General features: G+C 33.6%; 1 protein-coding gene across 1 annotated transcript; it reads right to left on the reverse strand.

Annotated features, from left to right (window-relative positions):
• Positions 1-375: 375 nt before the first annotated feature.
• LOC113709125 (oxoglutarate-dependent flavonoid 7-O-demethylase 1-like) lies at positions 376-11,876 on the reverse strand. Its single transcript, XM_027231882.2, has 4 exons — positions 11,528-11,876; positions 10,833-11,080; positions 8,783-9,107; positions 376-775 (listed from the first exon to the last, which is right to left on the reverse strand). Exons 1-4 carry the CDS (start codon positions 11,783-11,785, stop codon positions 533-535), a joined length of 1,074 nt encoding a protein of 357 aa, XP_027087683.1. The 5' UTR covers positions 11,786-11,876; the 3' UTR covers positions 376-532.
• Between the last annotated feature and the right edge of the window lie 683 nt (positions 11,877-12,559).

Here is a 12,559-nt window from a genome sequence, read left to right on the forward strand (position 1 = left end):
AACCTATAGACTGTTGACTTTGAAAATGTCCACCCCTTGTCCCAAACACGATTTCTATAATTTAATTGGCAGCTTTTTATTTTTATTTTTCTAGTTTCTTTGTTTACATAGGTATCTCTAGATACGACCACGTTGCACGTACAAGTTTGAACCCAGTAATCAAATAAAATCCTCATTATTTGCTCAAAAAAAATTGATTGGCCGTTAGATAGCATCAGATTGGAAAGGGCTCTCATTTCTCGGGAAAATGACTAAGAGGAAACCAACAAGTATTTTATTGTGTGCAAAGAAATGAAGCCATTGGACTGGAAAATTGAACTAATATGTCTTTGGATAATTAACAGAGGAAAAAGAATCTAAAAGAGAAAAAACGAATAGGCAAACAAGATCTTGCTTAGAGAGACTCGAACAAATTGACAATTGTTTTTTATCCAACAAAGATCAGATAACCACCAAACAACAATTTTTTAAGGAGCATATACATAACCACATCCTTCATTTCAACCTGCAACATAATAGACATTATCTTCGCTTAAATTCGCATCGTATCGATATATGATTTCCCATCTAATTCACGGGAATATAGTCTTTTCAAATAGTCCACCATGAGGACTTTGCTAAACTTTGCTGGATTTTCAGGAGTGATGAGACTTGGTACTGGACCTAGATCACCATTCAATTTTGGGAAAGTAAACGTACCAATTGAAAGTCTTTCCTTTTGTGAGTTTACAATTGCTCGATGCTCTACACTCTTGTAAGCTCCATTGGTTATAATCTGCCAAGTTGACGACACAAAATAATCAAGAATTGCTTTCATACCAAAGCAAAAGGTTTGTAAGTCTAACTATTATTGTAAATAAGCTAGACGGATTACCTGTTGTTCAATAGTTTAGTATCCATACTTCGTATATGACATAATGCACTTGTTTGTACCTTTCAAAAGATTTTCATGCAGGAATATTTTGTTTTGAGGAAAAAGGGATAATTGTAAACTAATTTCCGAGTGACAATAGCGAATGGATAGTTACTTAACTGGCTTCAATAGTTTAAGTCACGGGATCGATCCCCTGCAATCACAAGTACTAATTCTACACACAAAGGCTACAATCTTTAGAAACATAACAATTCTTTTGCGTTTGCTAAAAGTTGTCCCTTCCCACTCTCATGCCTTATACAAAGCAATAGTATATACCAATCTCTCTCTCTGCGTACTCCATACACATGCGAACATGTGTATGTGCATGTATACCTGCCAGCAGGTATAAAAGGGTAAAAGAGAGAGGCTAGTGTGTTTATATATATGTGTGTGTGTATGTGTGAATGCGCATGCGAGCAAGCATAAAAGGGTAAAATTCAATATTTTGCTCCACAGTCCACACAAGACCAAATAATATATTTTCTCCTCACTAATTCAATTGGATCAATAAGTATAGGAAGCCTTCAATTGTTTTTAACGCCATGTAATCCCACAAATAGATGCCATCATGTGGACGTCAACACATGAAAAACTATGTTTTCAGACTTGGACGTCGAACTCAGGGATCAGGGGTCAATGGGTTCAATCGGGGTTGAACCGGATAACGTCATAAATAAAAATTATTTAAAAATTTAAATATTGTATGTAATAGTTAAGCGCATGTTAATATTAATAAAGATATATTCATATATATTTAACAAGAAAATACAAAGAAATTAGAATGATCAAGTAGCAATTTACATTATTTAATGAACATTAACAAGTTTAGAATTAAAATTATGAACTTGATTGAAAAATAGCACCAAACTATAGGACAACAATTATAAAATATGAAATATTTGAGGTATATTAATAATTTTTAACAACTTAGGGGTCAAAACATAATACTGAAAATACTTTGATCTTTTCAAAAAAAAAAAAAATTGACACCAACCGGTTCTTCCAGTTTTTCCAGCCAAACTCGGTCAAATCCGATTTTTGACCTGATTTGACCAAATTTCTACCCATTCAATTTTTTAGGATAACTCAGATCAAACACTTGGTTGATTCCTGGTTTGATCAGTTAGATTAACCGGTCCGGTCCGAGTTTAAAAACACAGATGAAAAACACACGAAGAGAAAATGCTCTTAGAAGTGATACTTCAAAGGCCTAGCTCATTTGGTCCATGGACTCGATGAGGTTGGACAACTATAGCAGGAATATATCATAATAGGGGTTCGTTGCATTTTGGGCTATATTAAACTAAGATTGGGAACTGAAATTGTCTTTTTCGAATTGCCACATAGATCGGATATTCAAGTTGAATGTCGTTACCCTCAACCAAAAAAAAAAAAGTTGAATGAATCATTGGATATCATTTCGTGATTTTAATAATGACTTAAGTCCAAAGACATGTAATATGCTGACTTGGCAAGAGTTTCTTTTTTTATCTCTTCTATTTTTTTTGTTTGCGAATGGAAACCCTCGCTATCACAAATTATTACATAGACCCTGCCACTTAGACAGACCTTAGGCAGCTACCCCTCCCAAGTGCAATGGAGGTGGCTAGGTCTGTTAACGGGTCGGGTTCTGACTGAAATTGAAAATTTCGAATCCAACCTGTTTTTATGTAGTAAATTCGGATCCGACTCATATACTTGACAGATCTTGATCTTAGAGTTTCGGAATCGGATTTGACGGGTTGTGGGTCCGATCCAGGTCTACTTAGGAAAAAAAAGCCCAATTTAAACATTTCAAAATTAAATCCAAAACCAATTACAAATCTAATCTCCAAACATAAACAAATCAAATTACAAAACTAAATCACAAATAACTCAATAGTCAATCCAAAACTAACCATAAATCAATCTACAAAGTCGTTACTAAATTGTTAATTTGGTAAAAGAATGTATTTAGAAATATTTATATTTTATAATTAGTAATATATTGTTCGAGTCCGGGTCGGAATCATATATTCCGTATCCGACCTATTTTTTGTTAGAGTAAACAGATTCGGGTATCGGAATTATTTCTCAACCCATATTCGGAAAAAATTATCGGGTCCGAGTCGAGTCCGGATCCAAACCCGACACATTGACACCCCTAGAGGTGTCCAACCTAGGCCATGGGCCTTTTCTACCCATTGGCCCCATTTAGATAAGTAAGGAAGACTTTTTTTTTTTTTTGATAATAGGGCACAAATAAGAAACAAAAGCAATTTTAACACATATAAAAGTATGTGGGAAGAGAAGGAGCATAATTATACAAACAAATATTCAATTATTTATTTAACTCAAAACTCAATCATAGCAATATCAAATTGTAACTTTTTGCTTACGAATCTAAACTATGAGACTTTCCCTCAAATTTACTCTCAAAACTCGACTCAATTTTTCAAGTAATAATCTACTACTCTAGTAGTTTTTATGCATTGCTAAACTTCGTAAACAAATACAATTTTAAACCGAAACTTATTTGGAACTGATTGAAATCTCCTAAACTAGTATGGGAACTAAACAAACAAGACACCGAAACAAGAAACTAGAATAATTAGAAAACTAAATACTAAGATAGTTTGGTTTAATTTTCTTTATTGCCTTCCTTAAACCAAACTCATTATTGTGGTCACCTCCAATGTCATTTCGGACTTGAATTTACATGAAAAACTCAGTTGCAGTAGACACAACATTTAACTCCAACTTATGATTGATTTTTGGTTTCATCTTTACACGTAATAGTGGTCAAAACTTAGACTTTTCGAAGAATTTCTTGCCTTGATCACTAATGTCAAAAAAGTTAAACATGCTCATCCAAACTCCATTGATTACTCCATGTCACCAACAAAATTTCCCAACACCAGAAAATCATAGTTGCCACCTCCAATGTTTTTAACATCACCATATTTTTCCTTTAATTTTTTCACACTAACAATTGCATCTTTTGCTTAAAAAAATTCATCAACCACAATGAAATAAAAGATTTCTATCTTATCACAATCTTTAGTTACATTTTCCATATCACCAACCACTTCACTTCCTTTCTCAACCACATGTGCAGTTTCTTTTTCGGCCACAAATTTTTCATCTTCATGTGTACCCATAATTTCTGCAATTTCTTCTTTCTTTGACTCATCAAAAAAAATTTTCTCCTACCTCATCACAAAATTCTTCTCCACCATGACCATAGAAATTCATCAAAATTTTTCCAAGCCTCCGTTGCTGTATTTGCATCTATAAATTTTTTGGCTACATGCTATTGGATTGGGGTGTTGAGATAGTGGAATGTCTTGCAATCCAACTATTTATTCTTCTCTAACTCTTTAACTGCTTGATAATTCGTACCTTCTACAGGTTCCGTGAACCCCTTTTAGACAAAATCCCAAATTCCAATAGCTTGAAATTTTTTTTCATCATCCAACTCCAAATCTCAAAATCATTTTTACCATCAAAACATCATAACGTGATGAATAACATTGATCCATACTTCAATTTCATGAACAAGCCCTAGAATCAAAGTCCAGACCTCTAATACTTTGTAGGAAAATAACTCATAGGATAAATAATCAAAACAAATCACACACTTGAAGAAATAGCATGGCAGCGAAATATTAATAAACAAACAAACAGAACAGGCTCAAGAAAGAAATGAAGGAAACTAATTCCTAAACTAATATGAAAACTAAACAAACAAGAAACCAAAATTAGAAGAATTAGGAAACTAAATACTAAGATAGCTTGGTTTAATTTCCTTCAGTTAGTGAAGCTAGTTAGGAAAGGGATTTGGTGGTCATTCCTTTCTTATAGTCAATATTTCCTTCTGCATCTCTTTCTTCTTCTCTCGTTCTGATCATTCCTCATTCTGAACTAATTCTTTCCTTCTCTAGTTAATTTTTCTCCCAAATGAATACTTAATTCGTACTCCAATGTTTGAGTCCCTGATAGTTGTTGGTATGAAGCGGTTGACTCTAGCTGCTTGAATACCCCCTGATCATGGCTGAAACTACTTGTTTTAAGTCTTTGAAGGAGCAGGTCAAGAAATAGAAGCAAGGTTGAACAAGGCTCTGGCTTCCATAGGAAATTTTTAGCAGCAGTTAGACTCCATGAATAATTTCCAGCAACAGTTTAAAGATGAGTGGGAAAGTAATGGCAAGAAGATGGAGTCCATGATTCATAATGTGTATCAGAAATTCAGCTCCTCGATGAAGGTGATGTCTTGTAAAGACAATCAGAAAGTGATCTGCGAAGAAGAAAATTGCGGGATTCCCACCTCCTAGAAGCAACAGAAGTTGCTGTCCACAAATGAGCCTGGAGCGACTACTAAGGAGAATTGGAATAGGATTCCTTTTCCCAGTTACTCTTAAGGTTGAATTACCTATGTTCTTTGGGGATAATCTCAGGGAATGAGTCAGAAAATGCCATAAATTATTCTTGTTTTACAAATTTTTTTGATGAAAATAGAATGAATGTGATTGAAATGTATCATGAGGGAATAACAGATAACTATTTCCTGGGGGTCAAGATTGAAAAACCTAGCTAGTGTGTCTTGGAAGGAATTAAAGAACTATCGTGCACACATTTGTTGACAGAGGAAATTTGGAACATTTCAATAAGTCACAATAGATTGGTAATTTAGAAGAATACCAAGAGAAGTTTGAACAGTTGAAAACTTTGATGCTCCTCAGGAGTTATAAGACTTAGGGCAAATTCCACTTTTAGCATTTTTACATAACCCCCTATAGTTTCAAAAACTATATATAACCCCTCATAGTTTGGATTAAAGTGTCAAAGTGACAGGAATGATCATTCATAACGGAGTCACCTAAAATATCAAAAATACCCTTATGCAAAGTTGAAAATTATTTATTAACCAAGGGGGGTTATGTATATATTTTGAAAATCATAAGGGGGTTATATGGTAAAATATTAAACTATAAGGGAGTTAGCGTGTCATGTATTTATAAGGGTAATTTCGATATTTTAGAAGTTTCGTTACGAATGACAATTTCCGTCACTTTGACACTTTAATCTAAACCATGAAGGGGTTATTTATAGTTTTAAAATTATAGGGGGGTTATGTAAACAATGCTAAATTACAGGGGGGTAAAATGTAATTTGCCCTAAGACTTAGTGAACGATATTCTGTCTCCAGTTTCATTAGCGGGCCTACAGAAGAAATTAGGCACAGTCAAGATGTTCAAACCTGAGATTTTAATAGTAGCATTTGACGTAGCCAGATTAGACTAGGGGTAGGCAGAATGTGGACTCCAGATTTGAAGTATATAAAATCAAAATTGGCCATGGTATTGGAACTAATAGCTATAGGCTCCCCCATTATCGAGTTGAAAAAGGAGCATCTGCTAATCAGGATTCTAGTCCTAACATCATATGGAAAATTTCACCATCCAACACCAGAGGAATGATAGTTTTTGTTTCAAGTGTGCAAACAAATTTGGAGCAGGACATCAACGTAAAGCAGCTGCATCTGATGGCAGAAGACGAAGAGGAGGAAATTGAGTTTGCAGATGTCCAAGGGAAGCAAGATGAGGTTACTAGTAATATTGGGGTTGTGGTAGACATGTCATTTCATACTTTGTCTTCTGGGCTCAAAAGAAAGACCATTACTCTACAACAGGTTATGAGAAGTGTAGTAGTGAACGTATTGATGGACACTGGAAGTTCTGATAGCTTTATCAGTCACAGCTTAGCAAAAGATTCTGATGACTAAGTTACTAAAAATTTGGTACATAAGCTAATTGTAGTCGGAGAGTAAGTGCATTCCGCATGACAATTTGGGCTTTTATAGGATTGTTGTGGCACATTAGGTAAATGTTGGAAAAAAATGTAAATATTGGAAGTCTAGGGAGAGGACAGATCCAATCAAAACAAAGCTTGTTCACCACTTTGTTCCCCTGAGCTTTGGATTTGGAGGTACTCATACTTTACCACCTTAAACCTTAAAAATATGCACCTCACACCACCAGAAATCTAGTGAATGTTTGAAATCTTACCTTTGTCAATGTTTGAAATCTTAACTTTGTCAAGAAAATTGAGTGTTATGACAATATTGCTCTTTTGTTGATGAAATTATATATAGTTTACTATTAATGCCCTTTTACTGGTGAAGAAAGTGATTTTTTTTATTTAATCTCTATTTATTCTCCTCTAAGTTTAGATAATATATATTAGTCGTTATTAAAAATTTAGTTAAGTAATTCATAGTTGACTAATCTGACAAACAAAATATAACAAAAATATTCTTCTAACAATTTACATAAACTAAAGGGATAATTTCAGATACCTCCCCTGAGGTTTCTGACAGTCTCACACCCCTCCCCTGTGGTTTCAAAAATACCGCTAACCTTCCCTTCAGAATTTTAGGTCTCATTTCTTATATTATCATGGTCAAAGAGACTTAAATACCCTCGCAAGTTTGCTAATATTTCGTTCAGGATAATCATCATGAATGCTGTTAAAAGCACCTTCAGCATTGCAACTCGTTTGTCCGGGATTTCTGCAATTTTCTCCAGTGAGGAGGTACCTCACAAGAACAACCCTACAGCAGCTGAATTTTTAGACCATTTTTCCTAATTTTCTTTCTCACATTGGCAGAGTTGAGTTTCCTAATCAACTTTCAGAGACAAGTCTGCCTAGGATGTTTTGAACAGAATCAAACTCTTTCTTTTGGATTGCCAATTCTAAAATTCTTCTCTTAAAGTCCCAAGTTTCTGCACTTATTCCAGCTTTTACCCTGTCAAATTAACCCCATCTACTCGTACCTCCATTTGATTCAGAATCAAATTAAGTTATTTAATATGACTCAGAACACTACCCTTGTAAAGCAATATTTTCAAGTTTTTCACTAACAAAATTTCGAATAGTAACAAATTTGTTTTGTGCCAATTCTACCTATTGCAAAAGCTCTAGCATCAATTTTTCTTTTTCTTCCAGTTTCTTGAACCTCTTCTCAACCCACTTTCTTCATATGAGATTAGCTCATTAATGCAAGATAATAAAGGCATTTGTGGTATATAGTTGTTCCTCTCTCCAGCTGCCCATTTTTTTTATTATTTGTATTTTTGAATTGGATCTACTTTGAGACTGCCTATTTAGTTTTAGGGCAGGTTAGTGGTATTTTTGAAACCACAGGGGAGGGGAGTGAGACTGTTAGAAACCTCAGGGGAGGTATATGAAATTATCCCTAAACTAAAAGAATAAAATATTACTCTGTTAAGTAGTAACAAGCTTAATATTATAGTATGATTTCAAAATTTTGCCAACTTTATTTATTGTTATTACTATATTATTTTTTATTGTAACAAGCTTTATTTTTTTTATTACTAGATTATTTATTATTACTATTAGATTTAAAGTCCAATAAATTGAAAACAATGTATAAGATAAAAGAACATTAATTCAATATGAATTTGAAAAGACTTTAAGGATATTAAATTGAAAAAGCTTTTTTTTTTGTTTTATTAATTTGATTTTTTGTATATTAGATACTATAGAGAAGATATAAATTTTTTAGCAACAAAATGGTAATAATAATAAATTATTAATCATTTCAGAAATGAAAGGGCATTAACATCCTTACACTCACTTTTTTTCTTATGACGTTAATAGTCATATCTTTGACTAGTTTTCAAGGGGCCAACTATACAATTTTAAGGCTCGTAATAGTAAAGTCAAAAGTGTGCCTACCCCCAAAGCTTAGCAGAGCAGAGTGTGACTGACCCTTAGAACAAACAACGATGGAGCAAATTGAAAAGCATGTACTTGTTAATGGGGCAATTCACAATAAAGCCTTATATTTATGCGAATCCTTACCTCTAGGATATCACCAACGTTGACTATAAAAGCATTAGGAAGTGGAAGAACAGGAACCCAAGCTTCATTTTCCTTGATTTGGAGACCTTGTACATCGTTGATTTGAAGTAAAATGGTGAGGCCAACAGGATCAGAGTGATGGCAGAGGCCTGTGACCAGCTCAGGTTGAGGACATGGAGGATAGTAAGTCAGCCTCATGGATTGCAACCCTTCTTCAAAAAGCACTTCAATTTCTTCATGTTTCATTCCCAATGCTTTTGCTATTAGGTTGAGAATCTTCGAGGCAAGACTTTTGAGCTCTATAGAGTACTCATGAAGACTTTCCCTATGTAGCAGAACCAAGAACATTTGAAGGAATATAAGGGTAACTACCATAAATATCCGTTTAGTATCATAACAAAAGAAAAGAAAAGTAAATTTTGCGCACAAACTTCATTGTTAGTTTCATGTATTGTAGTGTTATTGGATTGATTAACATACAAATAAGCTACAAGGAGAACTTAGCATACCTAAGTCTTAAGTATAAATTTAGATGTATATTATAATGAACTTAAAATCGTAACTGATTTGTTTTATTTTCAAATTACACAGTGAATCAAGATATTTCAATAAATTTGAGCTCATTGTAACCATTTTCACAGTGAATTGGTGATTTTTTATTGTTCAACTTCATCTTTTATAATATCAGTAATATTTTGACCTAAAATATCTTAGGCCATCCTCCTTCTCTCTTCCTTCTCTTTGAAAAAAACTCTCTAACTAAAACTCTCCAACTCTTCCGTGAGAGAGAGATCAGATTTTTTTAATCTTTCCCCATGGGAGGGGCTCTCTCTATAGTTTCTTTTCATTTTTGTGAATAACATATCTCTTAAAATTTTCTAGTAAGAGTTTCTTCTCTCCTTAGGGTTGTCTAGTGAAAGTTTTTTTCTCTCCTAAATTTTTTAGTGGAGTTTTATTCTCTTCTAAGGATTCCTAGTGAGAGATTTTTATAATTTTTTCATTTTTCTTTTATTACATTTGAGTTTTTTAGGTTTTGATTATCAGATCTACAATTTCTTGGATCTATTTGGTAGATCTCACTATAATATATGGACTTGAAGCAGTTAATCAGTAGATTTGATGATTACACGCATGTACAAATATCCGTGGAGTTACAATTATTTTATCTCAATTTTTAAATTTGGAGATTTATAATGTAATTTTTATTGTTCTTCAGATCTGTTATTTGATATTTGTATATGTTTGATAATATAATTTCTGCCATTAGTGCAAATTTAATGAAAATATGATGTTTTATAAAAAAAAATCAATCTTTGATCAAAACACAAACGGAAATTGTTGGCAGGTCATTATTTTTCTCAATCTCACAAAAATTGAAAAAGAAAGCTTCTTAAGTCTTAGTGGACTTACTAGCATATGGACAATAGGTTAATGTTTTGAATTATTCATATTGTTGTTCTAAATATATTTTTCTCTTTTTATTTGGATTGGAAGATAGTGGATGGAGGGCGGCAAGGTGGTTAATTTCTCATTGGCATTTCAGCTAATTTTTTTGCTTGACCCTTCGTCATCATGTATTCAGCCGTTCCTGGATCTTTATATTTCCCTAAACATAAATCTGAAATGTTAACTTTAAAAATTATCACATCAACATATTCTTTTATACTATCTTTCTCAGTAGATAATTTTACAGAAAAATCAACTTTACCTGCTAAAAAATCTCACCTGTCTGATGCATTAGCATTCAAATTTAGATAGACATGAAAACGTTAAATTAAATGGCATCATTGAATTGCTTCAATCAAAACCATATGGGAAAGTGCATCAATAGCCATTAAATTTTCATTAAATTTTTTTTCATTCAAGAAAGTTCAGTAACTAGTAGTACAGTTTGCCTAAAATTTTAGCACACTACGTATGTTAGTTTCATGTCATAAACAGTTTTCATCCTAAAACTGCATGGTTAAAGAATTACAAGACTAAAGATATGACACTTGATTTAAATTCCCCGTTTTGTGTGTGTTGTGCATGGTTGGTCAAATATATATACCTTAGAGGAAGAGGCAGCTTGGGGAATAAATGAGGTTTCCTTAAATCTTCTGGTTGAGTGATCATGTATAACATGTCAGCCCAGTCAAGCTTTTGCTCCTCTGATTTGACAAAGGCCTGCCCATATCCTTCTACATCTCCTGGTTCTTGACCATATTTGCTCTTTTCAGCCATCGGCAGATTGAAAAAATCTTGAACTTCTGATTTCAATTTCTCAACCAATGAAGAGCTAACTCCATGATTAATCCGCTGCTGACAGTTTTTCTCATAAGTAATAGCGTCTGGATGGAACAGCACATAAGCAAATGTATACTTTCAACTGATTTGCACTCGTAAAATTCAGGTCAAAGATGATTAAGTCATTCAACGGATTCATTTTTCATAGGACTTTGCTTTCATTTGAAGATGGTTTTTTTTTTTTTCAGAACAAAAAAAAAAAAGAAAGTGGGATAGTCTCAAACCTTGAAAAAGGTAACCATAGAGTTTTGGTCTAGTGGCCACCAAAAAGAATTTAAAGTTCCTCTCCGATGTTGGTTACAGTTCAAATCTCACATCAAATCGATGGTTCAAACATCCAAACATCAATACTTGGTAATTTATTTTTGTAAAAAAGTTGTATAATCAAGTTATTTCAAATATACAATAGCTTGTCACACAAATATATGTTTGTCAGACATTCAATCCTTGTATATATACCTGGAAAAAACCCCACTCCTTGCAAGCAGAATGCAGCTTCTGAAGCTCCAAATCACTTACCTCCTCAGCAGAACTAAACAAGTTTTGCATATCCACAACTGGTATTTGGTGGAAAGAACCACCGTTAGAGATGGTTGGATATTGGTCATTGTCGGGCCGTATGTAACGAGTTGGAACAGAAGAGGGATTTTCCTTAGTCAAGTCTTGGACAAAAGGAACTTTCAGAGATCCCCCAAGCTTTCTTGTCTTGGGATCCATGATTGTGGTTCTTTTCAACTTCAAAGTTCTAATTCTTGTATCTATCCACTGAATCTCTAGTTCAGAATATATATATTTTTTCGCACCAGATGTTTCATTAATCCAACATTGTTTATTATTAGTCAGTCGAAACGCAAGGTGCTAGGTTTGGATAATATAAGAAGTTCTATACGGAACTAGTTCTAGGCTTGACAATGATGTCTCAGCTAAATGCCGTGTTTCAAAGGTAACCCATGGAACCATATAGTACAAATTAAACCTTGTCAAATCTCTTGGTCCTACAAATTACGTTGATTTGGTAGACCCATTGATAATTACCTCCTCCTTGGTCACATTGAAAAAAAAAACAAGTTTTATCGCATTGAAATTTTAAAATTGACTTATGATTAAGGGTCTATCAGCTACTGTCTTCGAAAATGGTTCATCACCTGCACTACATGATGTTATCCAAATTTTAGATTATGCTCAAATATTTATTGAAATTATACTAGCCTGGCTACGTAGACGGAAGCATAACAATTACTTTGATTAAAAAAAAAAAACTGTATATATAGTTGACATCTATATATACTGTTGACATCTATATATATACCCACCGCTTAATTCTCATGCCACTGGATGGGCCAATTTAGGGGGAAAGCGAATAAAGAAGTGAATAAAGTTGACATCTATCTGCCGTATGGTTTTAGTCGTTACGAAAGGAGGTGACCTCTTAATTCTCATGCCATTTCCAGCTTTGAGTGATGAAACCAATGTTTTGAAAACCGGACCAGA

Source organism: Coffea arabica, chromosome 9c, assembly GCF_036785885.1.
Source record: "Coffea arabica cultivar ET-39 chromosome 9c, Coffea Arabica ET-39 HiFi, whole genome shotgun sequence".
Taxonomy (NCBI): domain Eukaryota; kingdom Viridiplantae; phylum Streptophyta; class Magnoliopsida; order Gentianales; family Rubiaceae; genus Coffea; species Coffea arabica.